We start from the raw sequence: 20,704 nt of genomic DNA on the forward strand, positions 1-20,704 counted from the left end.
TTTTACAAGATCAAAATTACAATCATATTACTCTAGCTGTAATATATATATTTGGTTATAATGTACAATATATTTGCTTTTTCAAAAATAATAATCATTTGCACAAAATGTCTATCGTTATTTTCACTACAAAAATTGTATTTAAGTATTAATAAAAGTTCAGGATACTGAAGCAGACTGAAAATTTCTCTGCCTCAAAGGAGTTCACAGATTATTGTTTGATCTCAAGCTCATTTTTATAGTGTAAAAAAATTAAATAAGGATAAAGTGTATAAATAAATAAACAATCAAGTTTTTAATTAAACAAATTTCACTTAAATGGGTCTTTGAACATCAACATAGTTTTGTCCACTAGAAAAAAAACATTTGTCCACTAGAGGGCATCATTAATTTCTCTTTCCCTCCCAAAGTGTAATGCTAGATCTTGTTGCCTTCTCTCTGAACAGCAAACTGTGCCACAGCCTGATCTGGGTAATGAATACAGCGTCACTTCAGTAGTCCTTAAGGAGATATAAGGGATTTATTTCCCTTTGCCTCAATCCATTTCTTGTAAACCATAAACAATGTGTATCCTGTCTTACAAGCCATGCAATCTCGCAATTGTTAGAACTGTTGTTCAGCACGAGAGGCACTCAAAGTCCTGATACCCCTCGGGAGCCACCAAGACACACCTCTATGTTGTTGAACAACATTTCGCGGATACAATACTGAATGCATCCCTCACTATCATGTTTCAGACAGACCTATATTTACCCGGTGCAAACAGATATCTCACAGATCTTATTCATAGAAACGAGACTGCCAAATGGCTGTCTTTCCAGTATAAATCCCTTTCTACGCACACCGACACACGCAGAGAAGGCCAAAAGAGCAGATGTTCCACTGACTGATGGATATTTATAAGATGTTTATCTCATTTTTTTTTTTTTGTGCCCAAGTTTCCCCTCAGCTTGTCATGTTTGTCTTGCTGTCAGACTGTTTGCCGGAGTGAGAGGATGGGCATTGATTTCTGTCTGCCTGTTTATCTATATCTACGCCCTCGCTATATCTATCTGTGGAGGAGCACAGAGAGGGGGCTTTGCTGGAGATAATTCCCTAACTCAGCCTGTCCACTCAGACAGACAGAGGGTTATTTTTATCAGGATAACAGTGGCTGAAAAGAGTATCAATGCCCCGCTCTGGTAGGCCAGACTCCTCTGAAATGGTGCCCTTCAATCAGCTGTGACATTTTTGCACAGAGCCATTTCACATGCCTTTGTTGGGAAAACTCGGATATGAACGCCCTGCTGAAATATGTGGATTGATAATTGAAAGATATGACCCCACTTTATATACAATAGACAGCCAGGGGCCAGATTAGTATGCAGTCTAGCGAAGGCAAAGAGGTTAATGGTAACAATAGAGGTTTAAGACTGCATGGCGCAACTCTAAACGCTTTGTGTTTGACCTTTGCATCAAGAGCAACTTGAAAGGACTTTCAGTGTAATCAGATTAGAACTTGTACATCATTCTTTATGTACCCATACGACTTAATGCACTAACCGAGAGTCTCCTCATGTCATGTGGCCATTAAGAGGACAAATACTGAGTGCATCAAATATGTCTTTATTCCTCAAAATTAAAATCACAAGTTTCTCCTCTGCCCTGCTATTTAGAGGAAGTAAACATCCTGAGGTCCTGGCAGAAGCCAGAGCGCTCCTATAGGAATACGTTTGACTTATTTCCCTAAAGACGCAGTTTCCTTTTTCATACTAGAAGTCAAGAACTAATCAGTGATTTGTTATGGGCGTCTGAGGTCTCTTAAGCTTAACCCATACTGTGGTTTTTGTGGGAGTCCTGAATGCTTTTGGTGCTGCTCACAGGGGTTCTGTAAGCTCCTTTGGATCACACACATCGCACAATGTGGGTCCAGCTTGCAAAGATAACTTGGCTCCAGAGTTTTATTATTAATGCTGAGACTCTGGAGAATAGTGAACACGTCCTGATGGATTACTAAGGCATGATCCAAAAAACTGGTGAATGTGTCATTGCTTTCATACACGTGAGACCTTTAAATAAAAAAAATAAGAAATGTTCTCTTATTAAACAAGCTATTCTCTGATAATGAATGTATTTGTGTATAGCACATTTTGTGATTTGTGAAAAAAAGGTTACACATTCCCATGATCTGGATGCTTTATTCCTATACAACTGAATCGTTTTAGAATCACTGATACTTGTAACATGAGACGTAACATTCTACCAAACAATTCTATCTTCTGCCCTTGGTTAAAATATATATATATATATATATATATATATATATATATATATATATATATATATATATATATATATATATGATTTATGTTTTTATTATTTCCAAGTGTTTACAAGTGTGTGAACACTTTTAAAATTCAATTGAAATATTTTATTACATTTTTATATACATTTTAAATATAGCAGAAAAATCTCCTGCAATTCTTAAATGTGCGATATCACAAATATGGTTATTTTATCAACATCCGATTTCTTGTCAGACTTTGGTTACTAGTCCATTGATGAACCTGAAAATCAGTTTGACTATTTGACTGTCCACTATTCTATATTCTCAGTCAATCATTCACTGAAGTGAATTCAAGATAATTCATATAATATTACATTGTTGTTGTTGTTTTATTCTAATATTATCCTTAATAGATATTGGAATCCTTTGTATCTGCCAGTGTCGACCCACATTTTGAGCAGACAAGAAAAACACACTTTTTGTAAAAAAAATAAAAAATAATTTGTAAATACATCTGACCATTGTGAACAGATTAGTCCACAATAATAGTCTCTTTTTTCTGATTTGTAAACTGTTTTGTCCCAGTGTTCAAGAATCAGTGTTACTTGCCTTAATTCGTCCACAAGCTAAATGTCTGGAACATAACATGACACAGAATAAATAAAATACAACCCTGATAAGACCTCAGCTACAGACATTGACCAGCGGGACAATTCACAAATGAGTCCTTGTTGAGACATTTCACCCCAACAAAGGAGCCCAGGCGTGGAGCCCTCCCCTTTAAAACTAGGCACACCCCTTTAACCCACTATTGTCTATCCGAGCCTGGCAGGCGGTGTATGGTCGGTCGGTCTGTGGTTGTGTTGGAAGTCTCGCTCGCTTGTCAATATCACACACAACGAATGCTTTAATGCTAAGAGATGGGAATCTTGCAATCATGCTTCCACGACGAACTGCTGTAGCGCTGCTCGCCCTGTGTGGATTAATTGCAGTCGGCGATGGTGAGTCGGTGTTTGTGTGTGTCACCCCTCTCTGTGTGTATTTATTTATTTGATTGGCTGCTGGTGTGTGGAGAGAGAGTGTGGCCAGGCTGTGCTGTGCTGGACGGGGCAGCCTGGCGCTCATCATGGCGCTGTGTCTGGGGTTTGTAAACCAGTCATCTGTACCCTACATCATTTCTTATTCATATAGGACTAGTGTAGTATTTTGAATTGTGCTTCATTTGCCTAACATAATGATGTCTGTATATAAAATTTTTGAGGTTCGTCTATTAATTAACCGCGTGTTTGTTGTCCCTTTTTTAAAATAGCCAAATACAATCTCTCTCTCATGTGTGTATATATATATATATATATATATATATATATATATATATATATATATATATATATATATATATATATATACACACACACACACGTTTCCCTGTTAGCATACAGACCTGCTGTCCCTATTAATTGAAATGCATGTTTACGTTAAGTTAAGCAACTATTACATATAACCGTGAATTATGGCATGTATTTTAAAACCTCCAGTATTTCACATGACTTCACATAACTTACGTCAGATGTTACAAAACTTACATTTATAAACCTGCAATGTCAACCTTGCCCGGTGGTTTGCACGTTGCGACAAACCACGTCTTCCTATTCGCAAACAATTCGCGCTTCTAATTCGAATCTTTTCAATTAATCGGTTGAACCGGTTCACATTCACACTACCAGTCTAAAGAATTTGTTCGCGAACAGGAGCCTTCTCCAGTTATAAACTCACTGATTTGTTGAATCGAACTTGGAACGTTTTTTTTTTTCCCCGGATGTGGTCGATTCTTAATGAATCAAAAAACAAGCAGAGTGTTGTTTGTGCAGAATGCAATACCATACCAGAGTGTCAGGAACCACATAATGACGTAAATCCATCATGACGTCAAATGATAGGTATTCATTTAGAAAAAGAAAAAAAAAATGTTCCGAACAAGCAATTAATATTGACCTAAATAAATCACAGAATCGTTAATTTATTGTTTTTAACTTCTGATCTTACAAATAATGTTAATAATTATCAAAAAAAAAAGGTAAATCATGAATATTTTTTTTCCTGTGATGCTTTACTGCCATCCATTGTTGATGACTGACATGTTTCTATGATTTATTATACAGATTTGATAACAAAGAGAACTTTTAAGTTCAGAAAAATGTTCAAAAGAACTTGCAGAAATGAGTAACTTCCCATTACTAGTTTTGACATGTTACTCAACATGAATTCCAGTGATTCATTTAAAAATTACTGGTCTTGTTTGTAATAACATGCTAGATTATATCATAAATGTGGCTGACAGTACATTGCTTGTTTAGGTATGCCCTGTTTACACAGCAATGTGTATTTCAACTGGCAAAAACAGTCCCCGCCACATTGCTATTGCGAAGCCATAAGGCCTAAAATATTGCCAATTTCTTAATGTATTCACATATTTTACTGGTTGTACAAAACGAATGTTGTCTCTTATAACCCCTGGCAAGTACATATTTCTTTTTAGAGCATGATGGGAAGATGGTCATTCAGCAAGTTCAGACTCAAGTCAGATTTGAAGTCTGGTCCTTTGTAATGGAAATGTGGGCAATGAGCCCTATTCAGTGGCTTGTCAAGAGAGTCTGCCTTTCTTTTGTATGGCCAAACTGATGGTGGTTACATCCACAGCACAAATAAACATGTCTGTGGTTGCATGGCACAGCACGATAACAGTTTATGCTTGGAAACACTAGTGAGATTTGCTGGAAGGACAAAACTGTGTGTAAAGCAGAGAGACGTTCAGACGATTTTGAGAAGTCAACAAAATATAGTATGAAAACTGGCCTGCCTTTTTGTAGTGTGATCATAACTAGAATGCTGAGTGTGGATTTTTTTTTTGTCTTTTAAAATTTTGAAATGAAATTTTTCCACATTGCAACTTGCTGTGCTCCAGACACAGAAGACTTTGTAATGAAATGCAACACAGCAGGGGCCATTTTCAGCTACGATCTGAAAAAGTTCAGCAATCTGTGATTTCTAATTGGTGACTCATCTTTTTCTGAGAAGCATCGCTTCCACTGTTCACAAATGGTTTTGTTGCACAAAATACTGCCAAATGCTCTAAGAACTTGATCAGAAATGCTAAACCGACAGATCCCACCTGTAGTACATCTGACTGGGTCAGCTCAATGTCAGACTCCACAGTGAGTGGATTGTAGCGCCTTCGGGCTGTCAGTGATGGGTTTGCACAGCTGCCGGTAGTTGAAAGCAGACTAGTGGAAATGGAACAGATTGGCGACTCCAGTCATGTTATGGTAATTATTCCACTGAGCTGCTGCTGGAACCAGGAAATTTAAGGCGATTTGGTGTTTCAAGGCTCTGGACTTGCAGTTTGACTGCCTGTTTTCTATGTAAGAATGCTGTTTTTATTTGTTTTTGATAAACTGGCTGGTCGTGAGATGTCTGTGTGACGCTTATCGCAGGCCTGTGTGAGAAAATAACAGCAATGTGATATGGGCACTGTGAGCTAGGCAGACAGCCGTGAGGCAGGGTGCGTCGCTTTCATCATCTTTCATTCTCTCGCGCATTTTTCTTTTCCCTTCACACACAGACCAGACTGAAGCATTAAACGTGCTCCAAGTCCCTGCTCTCCTACATTTACGTTTGATAAAATCTCTTCTGAAATGAAACATTTTATGAGTGACTCACTTGCTTACAAGAAATGACCATTAAATTGTTCCACTTCTCATAACAGGAGTACCAGAGTGGAAAAATTGAGTTAAAAGAAATAGTTCAACCAAATTTGCTCACCCTCAGGTCATCCAAAATGTGGATGAGATTCTTCATCGGAACAGATTTGGAGAAATTTAGCATTACATCACTTGCTCACCAATGGATCCTCTGGAGCGAATGGGTGCCATCAGAATAAGTCTCCAAACAAATGATAAAAGCTTCCAAATAATCCACAAGTAATCCAAATCCCTCCAGTGCATCAATTAACGTCTTGTGAAATGAAAAGCTGTGTGTTTTTGTTTTGAAAAAATGTCTTTCGCTAATGAAAAACTCATCTTATCTGAAACAGGAGAGAAATACGCACAGAACAAGCAAAAACGGTTCTAAACAAGTATGTCGTTGGATTTTGATGTGAGAGGGCAACAGGGGATGGACTTTTTACACTGTGGTAATTGATGGACTGAAGTCGCATGGATTACTTGTTGATTTATTGTGATGTTTTATCAGCTGCTTGGACTCTCATTCTGACGGCACCCATTCACTGTAGAGCATCCACTGGTGATAGTGATGTAATACAAACTTTCCAAATCTGTTATGACGAAGAAATAAACTCATCTATGTCTTGGATGGTATGAAGGTGAGTAGATTTATTTTTTATTTTTTTGGATGTTAACTCTTACTTTAATTGTAAACACATTTGTAATTTTAGCTGTTTATTAACGCGGTAAATTATAATAGAAATGTTCTGAATCTCAAAGTCTCTGAACTCGTTTTGTGTAGGCAGGAAGGGGCAGACATTTGAAGCCCGTATCGCAGGAGGGCTGTTATGGAAATGAAAGGGAGCACATTAAGCCATGTTTTGCATGTGTGTGCTTGTATATAGCATCAGAGAACGGAAAGTGTTGCAAAGAAAGATATGTGGGTTCATGGGGAGTGTGTGTGCGTGCGAGCATGTGTCTGGGGAGGCCGGCTGCTGGGGTTGAGTCCACGGTCACAGCCGACTGAAGCTGGTCTATGCTTCATTAATGACCTTGCTAATGATCCGAATGGCCGGCGGGCAGAGTACCGATAACATTGAGAGACAGACCTTTGTGTGACCTACATTATAGTGCATGTTCAGAAATAGCACATTTAAATGACTTTTTTCCCTTAGTACTAAAAATGTTATCTTGCAGCTTTTATTTTCTTAAAAATAAGGGAAATTTTTATTATAAGCTCAAACGAATAATTTTTTCATTGTTTACTCACCCTCATGTCGTTCCGAACCCGTATAGCAATATTTTTCCATCAGACATTTTTGAAATATCATTACGCAGCTCAACTGTCTGATTATCAAGTTCCAAAAAGTTCCATAAAAAATTTTTTTTTTTAAGAATTTTGATGTTCAAGTGAAAACTAATTTCTATTGTAAAAGATTTCAAATAAACACTGTTCTTTTGAATTTTATATTCATTAAAAAATCTATGGAAAAATGGTATCCGTTTGCATAAAAATATTAGGCCGTTTTCAACAATGATATCAATAAGAAGTGATTCTTAAGAACCTTATCAGATATCAGCACATTAGAATGATTTCTGAAGGATCATGTTACACTGAAGAATAAATAACATTTTAAAATAAAACTAGTTATTTCAAATTGTTATAATATTACTATTTTACTTTATTTTTTATTTTTGCAAATAAATGCAGCTTGGTGAGCACCAGACTTTAAAATCTTAGACTGTAAACTTTTGAATGGTAGTGTATCTATTTAAAACTAAAGCACCTCTTATACTGTCAGAAAGAACTTTTTTGTCGAATGAAATGGTTTTTAGCTGCTGCCCTTTGAAAGAGAAAAGACTGAAAGTTTTCAGGGGGAAAGAGAGACTCATGCCTCTGGACCAGATAAGTAATTTGACCATGAGGGTTCTGAAGAAGCTCCCCTTCCTTTCACTGCATTGATTTTGTGTGTGTAGTCCGACGTGTGTTTTAGAGTGCATGTCTGTGTGAGTGTGTGTGTGCTCTGTCTGGTGGCGTCAGCATGTCTTAATCAGCTCACTGTCTGGGCGCTCAATGGATCTCATTTCAGCTCTATGCATCTTGGGTAACTGCACTCTCTTAGTCTGCCCGCTCTCAGTAGCCCCTGGCATCCTGCTAGAAGAGGAGGATGATGGGCTTTCATTATCCAGAGGAGGTGAAGCAAGAGATAATGCCTCCAACGAGAGTTGAGCACCGCTCTGGGTGTCCATTTATAATAGATATGAGAGGACTGCTTGTGTTGCAGGGGGTAATATTTGCCTCTGAGTGTTCAAACCACAAACCCTGTGAGCTCTTATTCCTCACTTTGACCCCAAATGGAAAGTGTGTACTCCTGAAGGAGAAGTTGTGAAATTTGTGTTCCATAATGAAAGCTTTAGTCACAGTACCGGTAATGTGAAGTTGTTTGTGGCTTCAACGTTGACTAAAGACTTCCCATGAGCCCCGCTCTGATCAGCCAAGCACACTGTTAATGGCAACGATTTAATTCACGTCTTCCCGCAATGGTTTTTATTTCCTGTCTGAACAAGAATGGAATGATAGGAACTTCACACTGGCAGTGAGATTTCAATGTCGTCCTTTTCTGAATTCCCCCTTTTCTGTTGAGTTAAGCCAAGTCTAGACTAGGTCTGTCACAGGCGCAGCTAGTCTCTCAGCCGAAATCACATCACAGCTGGGGGTTCTATAAGTCTCCCTCTGTTACCCCTCTGTGTTCTGTCCTGGAATATCTGTTTCACCGGCAGCTCTTAAAAGCATGTCAGGGGAGTCCCCTACCCCCTAGCCACTCTAATAGTTACTCCCCCATCCTCCACCGCACAACCCACTCCCATCCTTTGTCCAGACACAGCCCGTCCATTCCCCCCTCATGTCCCAGTAATCTCCACACAAAGAGCCAGTGTAAGGCCACCAATTATGCTCATACAAGACCTTGCTTGGCCTGAACCGCTCGCACTCCCTTGCCGCAGGTTTGGAGCCACACATGGCGTGTTGTCGACTAGCTTTGCATAAACGTTGATTGGTCTTTTTGAAGTTTCGCCGACTGTACTGCAGGAATCTGAGTTGAAAGAGTGTTGGGTTTCTGTAGTGCAAGTGATTTAGTGTTTGGTAATGATGTGGAAGGTTTGGTTTAGTTAAGTTAAAGGCACGATAAATAAAATAAAAAGTAATCTGAAATTTATTTTTCTTGATTATGCTTTAATATCTCACAATTTTCCTCGATCTTATTCTTTACTTAAAGGTGGAAACAAGCATAGCTATCAGATTTAAAAATGGCTTGTTTCAAGTGTAAGGTACCAAAAAAAGGCTCCACGAGGTTAGAGTCGCAATGAGGTCAGTTGTGGAGGAGCAGGGTTAAGCAGACTGCGTTCATCACCAGAGAGAAGATTGAGTTATGACGCTTTCATTAAAAATTATGAGGTTAATATAAATTCATATAATGGTTGACTCGAAGAGGCTTTGTGATTTTCACGAACTGTTGGACTGACACAGAAAGACGTCTTGTGATGTCTCTGAAATCCTATTTGTTTGATGGAGACTTTAAAAAATGAAGTGTGTAATTTCTGTCACCATGCAGAACGGCAAAAATAATTATTGTTTATTTTAAAACGGGTTTTTCCGAGCACTCCCCTCATCTTCCATTAGTTGACAAAACAGATAGCCCTGCCGCCGGATCACACCATTATGCTTTGATAGTGCAACATTAACATATTTGGAGGATGAATATCACTGTAAGAATGGTAACTTGTAGTTGTCTCTGCATATTAGATTCTTGTTGTCCATCAGGCAGAAATTTAGCTTATGGTGAGACATTTAAAACGGTAGTTAATTGTGCTGTTTAAAAGTTATGGGTTAAGTAATATAAAACCACTTACAATTAATCTTATAAAACTTGTGTAATATTTGTTCTAGCCACTTTTGATGTAGTTTTAGGAATTATGTTGCCATGACCACGAAATTGTACAATTGGATATAACTTTACACAAAAAGGGTTAGTATAGTAAGTGATTTTTTTTTTTTTCCCTCCACACTAAAGTCACATTAATACGAATATTGTTTACATCTTGTGGCTTTACTCTTGTATGTTAACATTTAAAGACAGGCCCTGTTCACTTCAATTCTAAGTGCCTCACTGCAACCCAGAATTGTACTTTTTTTAAACAAAAGGAGGGACAAGTAGAAATAAATGTTTGAGCTAATCAACATTATGCCTCTAGTGCTGTTGCTTGAGCAACTTGTACTGAACCCGGAATATTCCTCTAAGCGTTTTAACCAAAAAATTACACTCTTCAGCTGTAAGTATAGTTATCCTGATTGTGATTAATGTGATATCTGCATTGCATTTTCTCAGACCTCTTTAGAAAGAGACTATGAGGCAATTACGGTCATTCTATTTGCTGCCCGGGTGATTTAATGATATCGTGTGTGCTCCATTAGAGGGTTATTATGGCACCGGGTTGTTTTTCTCTCGCTATCAGGGCCTGGTTACCTCCATGTAATCTGCAGGAAATTCCTCGTGCATGTGAACTTCAGTTGACTTGGATCCGCTCCACTAACGGTTACTGGCAGTGCGCTTCGGTGTCTGTTAGATCACAGCCTTTTCAAGATTTATAAAGAGTACACACACCCTCACACTCCCTCTCTTGCTCTGACACTTGACACACACCCACACAAATACACACGGTGAAAATGTGAAGTTGCCGCTTGTTCAGAAGGGTGTGGTTCCGCCACTTGCATGTCATGAGTTGTGCAGTATACCTGTGTGCGGAAAACTGTGGGAGGCGGTGTAGTGAGTCAGATTAATTAAGTGTGTGTGGAGTGAGATGAGTGACAGCAGGACTACAAAGTAAACACAGGGGCCTGAACATGTGAGAAAGGCAAAAGAAAAGCAGTGAAATGAGAAGAGCGGATTAGATTAGAGCGTTCTTGACAGGGACGCCCAGAAAAGACTGGGCATTGGTGGGCCCTGTTGTGATCAACAGTCAAGCGTCTGAAGTCCTGTTATTTTAAAGCCACTGCAATTTGTCTTGAGTGGCCTGCCATTGTTTGCGGCTCGGATCAAATCAAGGGCGCCGGTGGATTATGAACGCCACCCCTCGTGTCATGACCTCGGTCACCCTCGGCAGTCTGTGTGCCAGCAGTCAACACACATCCTGTCTGAGTTTGCCTGATCTGTTGAAGAGACCCAAATATATAGAATGGTGATGACAGTTCTAAAAAAAAAAGTAGCAAAAAGGCGAGATGTTCGTTCATCATGGAGACCGTTTGAATGCCCCCGACAATTAATGATATAGTTTATTTATGCAGCTGGGATGAAGTTGTTTCAAATACGTCTAATGCACTTAAATGAATATATAAGTCAGCTTGCAACATTCAGGGTTCATTTAAAGGGATTTAAACAGTTAAATAGAATATAAACTGCTTTGAATTTTAAATATTTGAGTGAACTGAGTATATATTGTGTAAAAAGTACTTTTCTAAGCGATCAGACAATTAAAGGGCGATTTAAAATCCTACAGACCAACATTTCTTGGCCATTCTGACGCCAAAACCTCCCTCTGTTTGAGATCATTCTAATAAATAATAAACCATTTTAAGACTTATTGCTTTTCTGTTTTTAGTATAATAAAAAAATAAACTTTCATTTGGATTTGATTACATTGTTGATTCTACTACCTCTTACATGTCAAATCTAATCATCTAGGTCATTATTTATTGAAGACTGAGTTCTATGACTATACAATAACGCAATAGTCTGTGAAAGTGTTTTGCTGATATAAAGCTGCTGCATTGGGGGTCTGAATCAGGCCATCCCATGCCAGATTCTGCTATACACAGAAGCTGGCATGGGACTGTTTGGGTTCATCTGCAGTGGCGGATTCGGTTTCGTGTTATGCATTTTGGTAGGGAACTGAACTCTGCACGTAGTGCCTCTGCCTGAGATACTTTGCTTCTTTACGTCTTTATATTGGTCTTGTTTGCCCTCTGGTGGATATTTTGAGTTGGTAAAGTTCACTTAAAGCATCCACTGAAGGAAAAAGTGAATACAACCTCATTAATGCTCTAACCTTAAGATGAAGACATTGCAGTTATTTAGAGTTATATTTAAATGGCTGATCTCTCTCTTCCTCTCTCTAGCTCTTAAGTGTAATTGCACTGCCTGTGAGAGCAGCGGTTATGTGTGCGAGACCGATGGGGCCTGCATGGCCTCTACGTCTTCCATCAAGGGTCAGGAGGAGGAGCAAGTTCGGATCTGCATCCCCCGTGTCAGCCTGGTACCACCCGGACAGCCCATCTACTGCTTGAGTGCCAAAGGCCTGCTCAACACACACTGCTGTTATACAGACTTCTGCAACAGTATCATCCTTCAGATTCCCAGCGGTAGGAGTACAGGCCAAATATACTATTTTCTAATCTATTTTTTTAAAGATTAAAGATTTGTTCATTTATTTAAATATTACATGTGATTATTTAATTAAAGTCATAATATTAATACTTTTATTCAGCAAGGATGCATTAAATGACAGTATTATATTACAAAATATTTATATTTAAAGTTAATGCTGTATTTTCAACATTGATAAGAAATGTTTGAAATCCGCATATTAAAATGATTTCTGAAGGATCACTGAAGACTGGAGTAATGACTGCAAAAAAATAGCCTTCCATCACATTAATTGTAATAAAATTTCAAAATATAACGGGTTTGACTGTATTTTTAATCTGTCAAGAACATAAAACAAAAATCTTAAAGACCTCAATTTTTTTTAATGGTAATACAGTATTGTTCAAAATAATAGCAGTACAATGTGACTAACCAGAATAATCAAGGTTTTTCATATATTTTTTTATTGCTACGTGGCAAACAAGTTACCAGTAGGTTCAGTAGATTCTCAGAAAACAAATGAGACCCAGCATTCATGATATGCACGCTCTTAAGGCTGTGCAATTGGGCAATTAGTTGAATTAGTTGAAAGGGGTGTGTTCAAAAAAATAGCAGTGTGGCATTCAATCACTGAGGTCATCAATTTTGTGAAGAAACAGGTGTGAATCAGGTGGCCCCTATTTAAGGATGAAGCCAACACTTGTTGAACATGCATTTGAAAGCTGAGGAAAATGGGTCGTTCAAGACATTGTTCAGAAGAACAGCGTACTTTGATTAAAAAGTTGATTAGAGAGGGGAAAACCTATAAAGAGGTGCAAAAAATGATAGGCTGTTCAGCTAAAATGATCTCCAATGCCTTAAAATGGAGAGCAAAACCAGAGAGACGTGGAAGAAAACGGAAGACAACCATCAAAATGGATAGAAGAATAACCAGAATGGCAAAGGCTCAGCCAATGATCACCTCCAGGATGATCAAAGACAGTCTGGAGTTACCTGTAAGTACTGTGACAGTTAGAAGACGTCTGTGTGAAGCTAATCTATTTTCAAGAATCCCCCGCAAAGTCCCTCTGTTAAAAAAAAGGCATGTGCAGAAGAGGTTACAATTTGCCAAAGAACACATCAACTGGCCTAAAGAGAAATGGAGGAACATTTTGTGGACTGATGAGAGTAAAATTGTTCTTTTTGGGTCCAAGGGCCACAGGCAGTTTGTGAGACGACCCCCAAACTCTGAATTCAAGCCACAGTACACAGTGAAGACAGTGAAGCATGGAGGTGCAAGCATCATGATATGGGCATGTTTCTCCTACTATGGTGTTGGGCCTATTTATCGCATACCAGGGATCATGGATCAGTTTGCATATGTTAAAATACTTGAAGAGGTCATGTTGCCCTATGCTGAAGAGGACATGCCCTTGAAATGGTTGTTTCAACAAGACAATGACCCAAAACACACTAGTAAACGGGCAAAGTCTTGGTTCCAAACCAACAAAATTAATGTTATGGAGTGGCCAGCCCAATCTCCAGACCTTAATCCAATTGAGAACTTGTGGGGTGATATCAAAAATGCTGTTTCTGAAGCAAAACCAAGAAATGTGAATGAATTGTGGAATGTTGTTAAAGAATCATGGAGTGGAATAACAGCTGAGAGGTGCCACAAGTTGGTTGACTCCATGCCACACAGATGTCAAGCAGTTTTAAAAAACTGTGGTCATCCAACTAAATATTAGTTTAGTGATTCACAGGATTGCTAAATCCCAGAAAAAAAAAATGTTTGTACAAAATAGTTTTGAGTTTGTACAGTCAAAGGTAGACACTGCTATTTTTTTGAACACACCCCTTTCAACTAATTGCCCAATTGCACAGCCTTAAGAGCGTGCATATCATGAATGCTGGGTCTTGTTTGTTTTCTGACAATCTACTGAACCTACTGGTAACTTGTTTGCCACGTAGTAATAAAAAAATATACGAAAAACCTTGATTATTCTGGTTAATCACATTGTACTGCTATTATTTTGAACAATACTGTAATTATATATAGATGATGCTATATCATTTAGCAGCCAAAATTGATTTTTCTTTTTTTCTTTTGCTTAGTATTTATTTATTTTGACAAAATAGTATAGATTTACTACTGATAATTTATCATAAAAATAACAATCTGCCTACTATCGGTATTGAACAGAATTTTAATATGTGTTCATCCCTCAAGATCCAACCTGTAAAGTGCATTCTAAAAATTTTTTTTTTATAGGGATTGTTGAAGGTAAAGCAGACAGTTGGGGTCCTGTCGAGCTGGTGGCAGTGATAGCAGGCCCGGTCTTCCTCTTTTGCTTGCTGCTTATCGTGGGAGTGCTCGTTTTCCAGCATCACCAGCGCAACTATAACCATCGGCAGCGACTCGAAGTTGAGGATCCGTCCTGTGATCACCTGTACTTGGCCAAAGACAAGACCTTACAGGACCTCATCTTCGATCTGTCCACCTCCGGTTCAGGATCTGGTAAGCTGCACCTCTGTCCTCCTCCTGCGTGTGTGTGTGTGTGTGTGTGTGTGTGTAGCATTTGTTTGTGTGCTAATGAGTTTTCTCATTGCAGGCCTGCCCTTGTTTGTTCAGCGAACCGTGGCCAGGACAATTGTACTGCAGGAGATCATAGGTAAAGGTCGCTTTGGGGAAGTATGGCGAGGGAGATGGAGAGGAGGGGATGTGGCTGTGAAGATCTTCTCATCCAGAGAGGAACGCTCCTGGTTCCGTGAGGCTGAGATTTACCAGACCATCATGCTCCGTCATGAGAACATCTTGGGCTTCATTGCTGCTGATAATAAAGGTGAGGAGTATTTGTCACTGTATTGACCCAAATAAATATAGTTCATAATGATTTTTAATAAAAGTAAGGAAACTGTTCGATTCAGTTGATACATTTAAACCTTTAGAATATCTGTGTCTGTTTCTTAGACAATGGCACATGGACACAGCTGTGGCTGGTGTCAGACTATCATGAACATGGCTCGTTATTTGACTATCTCAACCACTACTCGGTCACAATCGAGGGGATGATTAAGTTAGCACTCTCAGCGGCCAGCGGCCTGGCGCATCTGCACATGGAGATCCTGGGAACACAGGGTAATTATGAATTCGAGCCTATCTGAACTGTGAAATCTCTCAAATCCTGTACTCAATCATGATGGTCTCCTTCCACAGGGAAACCAGGCATTGCACATCGTGACCTCAAATCTAAAAACATCCTGGTGAAAAAGAATGGGACTTGTGCCATTGCAGATCTGGGGCTTGCTGTACGCCACGAGTCCGTCACTGATACTATAGACATCGCACCCAATCAGAGGGTTGGCACCAAAAGGTACATCTGTTGCCAAGCACTGCTACCACATTCAGTCAACGGCTCATTTATGTAAATGTAACTATGAAAACTGCATTACCTGATATGAATGTATTGTGTCTTTTAGATATATGGCCCCAGAGGTACTAGATGAAACGATCAACATGAAGCATTTTGATTCTTTCAAGTGTGCTGATATCTACGCTTTGGGACTGGTATACTGGGAGATTGCACGACGGTGTAATGCTGGAGGTGAGGAAAAAGGAGATTAATTACCTTCCACCCACAGTATCTTAACAAATGTGATTAATATCAGTGCTTTCACTGGCTGAAGGTGCCATAGAGCTTTGGGGATTGTGTCTCGTTACCATTTATTCAGCACTAAATCAGCATGATTTCTGAAGGATCATGTGACACTAAAGTAAATTCTGTTTCTAAATTGAAAGCAGTTCTTTTAAATGATGATCGAACAATATGCCACCTTGGTAAGAATAAGAGATTAACTTAAATGCATAACGAAATTTACTTAAAGGGGGGGTGAAATGCTCGTTTTCACTCAATATCCTGTTAATCTTGAGTACCTATAGAGTAGTACTGCATCCTTCATAACTCCAAAAAGTCTTAAGTTTTATTATATTCATAAGAGAAAGATAGTCTGGCTGGAGGCGTGATGTGTGGGCGGAGCTAAAGAATCACGAGCGCGAATAGGCTTTTGCGTTGAGAGCATGTGGAAGCTGTGACATTACCGTGAGGGAAAAACCATCATCCAAAACAAACCATGGCTTATAGTCAGATTCAGCCGTTTATTTATTATCCAGAATCAGATCCAGAGGCTGAAACTGAACGAAAGCAGCAGCAGCAACGACTCACTCGAGCGGGGCTCGAACCCGGGTCTCTGGCATGGGAGGGGACGCACTAACAAGGAGGCAGAGATATTTGAAGCAGTTTCCAACACACGATCGTGACCCTTTTTCCTTTGGATTGCACCATCCTTAAGAAATAAATGATACGCAAATCCGTCGTCAAACTGGGCCTTGTGAACAAGCATCTTCGAAATGCAGGGAACAAACACGAACACTTGCACAACTCCGTTGATGCTCTGTAAAAATAAACTCCATCCACTGGTCCCTTAATGCTGTTTTTTTTGGTAATCTGTGCAGGGTTGTCTTGCCCTGGCAACCAAAAACACACTTCTTTTGTGACTTTTCGCGACGCTCTCGCTCTGATCAGTGAATCGCTCTGAGTGATCAGTGAAATGTCTGTGCTCAGCCTCTCAGTGCTCTGCTATATGGGAGCGCGCGCTCTTCCGGCAGAAGTGCCTCAGGACCCATATAAGGAAATTCCGCTTCTAAGGAAATTCTGTCACACAGAGCCATACTCGAAAAAAACTTTCCGAAACTTGTGACAAACCGGAAGGAGTATTTTGGGAACAAAAATACTCCTTCAAACGTACAACTTAATTTTTGAAAGTAAAAAACCCAGTATGCATGAAATAGCATTTCACCCCCCCCCCCCTTTAAAAATTTGAAAAAAACAGCAGCAGCATCATCTTTTGATCATTGATCATTTCATATATAAGCAACTTTAGAAATGGCAAAAAAGTCTTAATATATATTTATATATATTAATATATATTTATTTAGTGTGTGTGTGTGTGTGTTAAATTAAACTATTTGGTTCTAAAATGTTTCTTATATAATAATGTGTATACTTAAAGTTTATACATATATGAGCCCGAGAGTAGAAAATTAAGTGAAGTGAAAGTAAAAGAGTGCAGAATTGTCAATCCTGAATGTTTGGTTGTCGCTGTAACATTTTCCCATGAGACTGTGAGTGCTGATCTATTTAGTTACACATGAGCAATGAAACAAAATCTATCCGCTCATGTTTGTACTATCTTCTTAGGCATCCATGAAGATTACCAGCTTCCCTACTATGATCTGGTGCCCTCTGACCCCTCCATTGAAGAGATGAGGAAGGTGGTATGTGATCAGAGACTACGGCCCAATGTGCCCAACTGGTGGCAGAGCTACGAGGTAAAAACTCCCTTTCACATTTCCAGCCTCAGTTTTTTTTTTTTCTGTCAATATGTGACAATATGTGGGCTGGTATGTGGAACTGATGATAACAATAGACCACACTGAGAAAAAAACATTCAAATAATGGCGCAGCATTCACCACAAACATGCTTGCCAATATGAAACGCCATTTTTAGTGCAATGCTTCAGGCCTGCCATCTGAGATTTTTGAAATTGAAAATACAGCCTTTTAATTCAATTCAGCTGTTATTCGGGAGGCATACTTGTGATAGAGGCTGGAAAACTCATTTTTATTTGGCTTTTCTCTCCGCAGGCGCTGAGAGTGATGGGCAAGATCATGCGGGAATGTTGGTATGCCAACGGGGCGGCGCGGCTTACGGCCCTGCGGATAAAGAAGACTCTCTCGCAGCTCAGCGTCCAAGAAGACGTTAAGATCTGAAACACGCGGGATGCTGCAGATCCCTGTAGAGACGCACAAGCAAATAAAGACCTAAGCCAAAAGCAGCCTGCCAGTTTTACCCCTTTTTTTGAACCTTTTAAAGTTGTGACGAGGCCTACCTCACCATCTTAGATGAAACTACTGAGGTTGAGTCCATCCCAGCCCTTTTCCATTACTCCAAGATCAAAGTTCCCAATCGTGGATGAGCCTCCAACCGCTGTTGTTGAGTTCTTTTGTTGTTGTTTTTTTTCAGGAATGACAATTGAACTGACAGGCATTTTGATTTTATCGTTGTTTTTATTTCACCACTTTCTTCCGAAATGGACCTTGCCGCGTGGCTTTTTAAAAGATTGTTTAGATTTCATTTTTTTTTGTCTTCTTTCACTAATACACCTTATGTCATATTCCAGCGTCAGTCTACGATTATATATATATATAGTGCTCTACTGCTGTTGTGAGAATGTGAAAAAATGTGGATAACACTGTCTCCTCCTGTTATGACTAGCAATTCATGTACAAAGCTAAGTGTAGCAAAGCGATCGCTCTGTGTGAGACAAATGGGCATTGCAGTTCTTTGTTCCTGGGGAAGAAATTAAGAAGTGCAGATGATTTACTCCAGTAAAAATCAGCCTGCTAATTTATCCTCCTTTCAGGATGCGTTTGTTAAAAACTCACTCCATCAGTGTGGTTTCAGGTTTAAATGCTTTTAAATGTTCACAGGGAGTGTGTGCGTGTGTGTGTGTGCGCGCATTGATGTTTTATTTAATTGCTTTTGGGTTCTTAAAATCCGTATTTGCAAAATGCATTGTGGGATGATTGCTTAAGTCCTGTTACCTGATGGCATCCTGAGAAAATGATGTTTTTTGTCATAACGAAAATGACTTACACTTTAAAAATCAACGTATTTTAATGGGCATGTTTAGTATGTTCTATTCCCATTATTCTGGGATGTTGGCATGTTGAACTGCACTGCTGTTATTTGTTTGCAGCCAGAGTCTTTTTAGGGATGTAGTAGTTAGTACCACTTCAGAAAACACACATGTAAAGTACTGAAGTAAAATAATGCATCTCTCTAATTGCCTGCGTTACATTTATATTGCTCTGCTTTGCCTTGCATTGAAGAGTTGTCTTTGAGTTGAATTTAAAAGTACTACTGAACATTTCTTCCTTATCTTTACATATAGGATTTGCCAAGACTAACCACCAAACGCTGGGCACTTCAACATCATCCCTATATTAACTTTACTTGCATCAATGTCTTGATCGCAGTCAGAAATCTGCAGATGTTCTGAACGCTTAACTGGAATCTGGGATATGTGTAAGAGTAGGTGCAAAACATGACTAGATTTTGGCATTAACGCCAAATGCTTCTTAAAGGACTGGAGAACAAGGGTCCTGTATTATGTGTAACATTGAATCAATTGCAGACTCCATTACAGTCCATTTCTGATTGACCTGTGCATTTTATACTGTTGAGGTCATTATCTTATGAATCTGCTCTGTGTAGCTGGAATATGTTTGATGAGAGCAGCATGATTCAGTCGTGTTGTGATGTTAAGAATGGCTTGAAAACTAAATATGACTGGATTTTGTTATATCACGGTGCTCTACATCATACACTGGGAATTATGTCCTTAGAAATGTATAGGCTAATTGTTCCACTATTTATATTGTGCTTGCTTTTTTCCCTTACAACTTGGGATTTTGCAGATGTTTGTAAAACACGTACTTTCCTTAAGTCTTCAGCAAAAGTTAATGACACTTGATTCAGACGCTAGTTACTGCCACTTTGTGGAAGCTATTTAGTTTAAATTCCCTGATGTTTGTCCATTTTATTCTTGATAAGGGTTCAGAATTGGTAGCCGATGCATTCAATCCAACTGATACGAGTTCCTAAGGTTCCATGTGTATTTTAAACCTATTGAGACAAATCCACTTGTGGGTTAATATAATGTACATAAATGGTATACAGTAATAAATGCTTTTTCTTATGTGTTGCATGTCTTTTCTTGGTTGAACAAATTTGAACTGACAACATAGAAAACGTTATATTTAAAATGCGTTTTATTTTTCTTTACAAGAAAGAAAGCAGAGACAAAGAAATAAATGAAGGGCTGGGAGGGAAGGGGACAGCCGTATATAAAGAGATGCAACCTCTGACGTCAAAAAATATGTACAATTCAAAATTATATCCATACAAAACATGCCACATACAATAAAAACAACCATTTTATTCATCTTCCCTAAAAGTAGCTTTGCTGTACAGTTGCAGCATCTTTTTTAAAAAGTAGATCAAGTTGAAAACCAAAATCAGGATTTATTTCATTTCAACACGTGTAGAAAGCTTAAATTAAGAGATTTTAAAAGAACAAAGGGGGGCAAAGAGTCACTCAAGCTAAAATTAAGTAAGCGCCTGTGTTTAATAACAGACGACTCTTCAAATAATGAATGCTAGTTTGGAGGATGTATAAATAAAATAATGCTGAGTGC

The 20,704-nt window shown here is 38.8% G+C and overlaps 1 protein-coding gene across 1 annotated transcript; it reads left to right on the forward strand.

The window, feature by feature from the left end:
* Positions 1 to 3,072: 3,072 nt before the first annotated feature.
* Positions 3,073 to 20,205, forward strand: LOC113065481 (activin receptor type-1B-like). The gene is made up of 9 exons (XM_026236742.1): positions 3,073 to 3,267; positions 12,158 to 12,400; positions 14,656 to 14,901; positions 14,996 to 15,226; positions 15,355 to 15,522; positions 15,601 to 15,757; positions 15,864 to 15,988; positions 17,642 to 17,772; positions 18,089 to 20,205. The coding sequence occupies exons 1-9, from the start codon at positions 3,177 to 3,179 to the stop codon at positions 18,212 to 18,214; spliced, it is 1,518 nt and encodes a 505-aa protein (XP_026092527.1). The 5' UTR covers positions 3,073 to 3,176; the 3' UTR covers positions 18,215 to 20,205.
* The last annotated feature ends 499 nt before the right edge of the window (positions 20,206 to 20,704 follow it).

Source organism: Carassius auratus, chromosome 48 (assembly GCF_003368295.1).
Source record: "Carassius auratus strain Wakin chromosome 48, ASM336829v1, whole genome shotgun sequence".
In the NCBI taxonomy this organism is placed as follows: domain Eukaryota; kingdom Metazoa; phylum Chordata; class Actinopteri; order Cypriniformes; family Cyprinidae; genus Carassius; species Carassius auratus.

Excerpts from the sequence above, each read along its gene's own strand:
- LOC113065481 (XM_026236742.1), top strand. The coding sequence starts at position 3,177 with ATGCTAAGAGATGGGAATCTTGCAATCATGCTTCCACGACGAACTGCT. Across the intron at positions 3,268-12,157 it reads ATTAATTGCAGTCGGCGATG|CTCTTAAGTGTAATTGCACT; the intron begins GTGAGTCGGTGT and ends TCCTCTCTCTAG. Across the intron at positions 15,758-15,863 it reads CAGAGGGTTGGCACCAAAAG|ATATATGGCCCCAGAGGTAC; the intron begins GTACATCTGTTG and ends TGTGTCTTTTAG.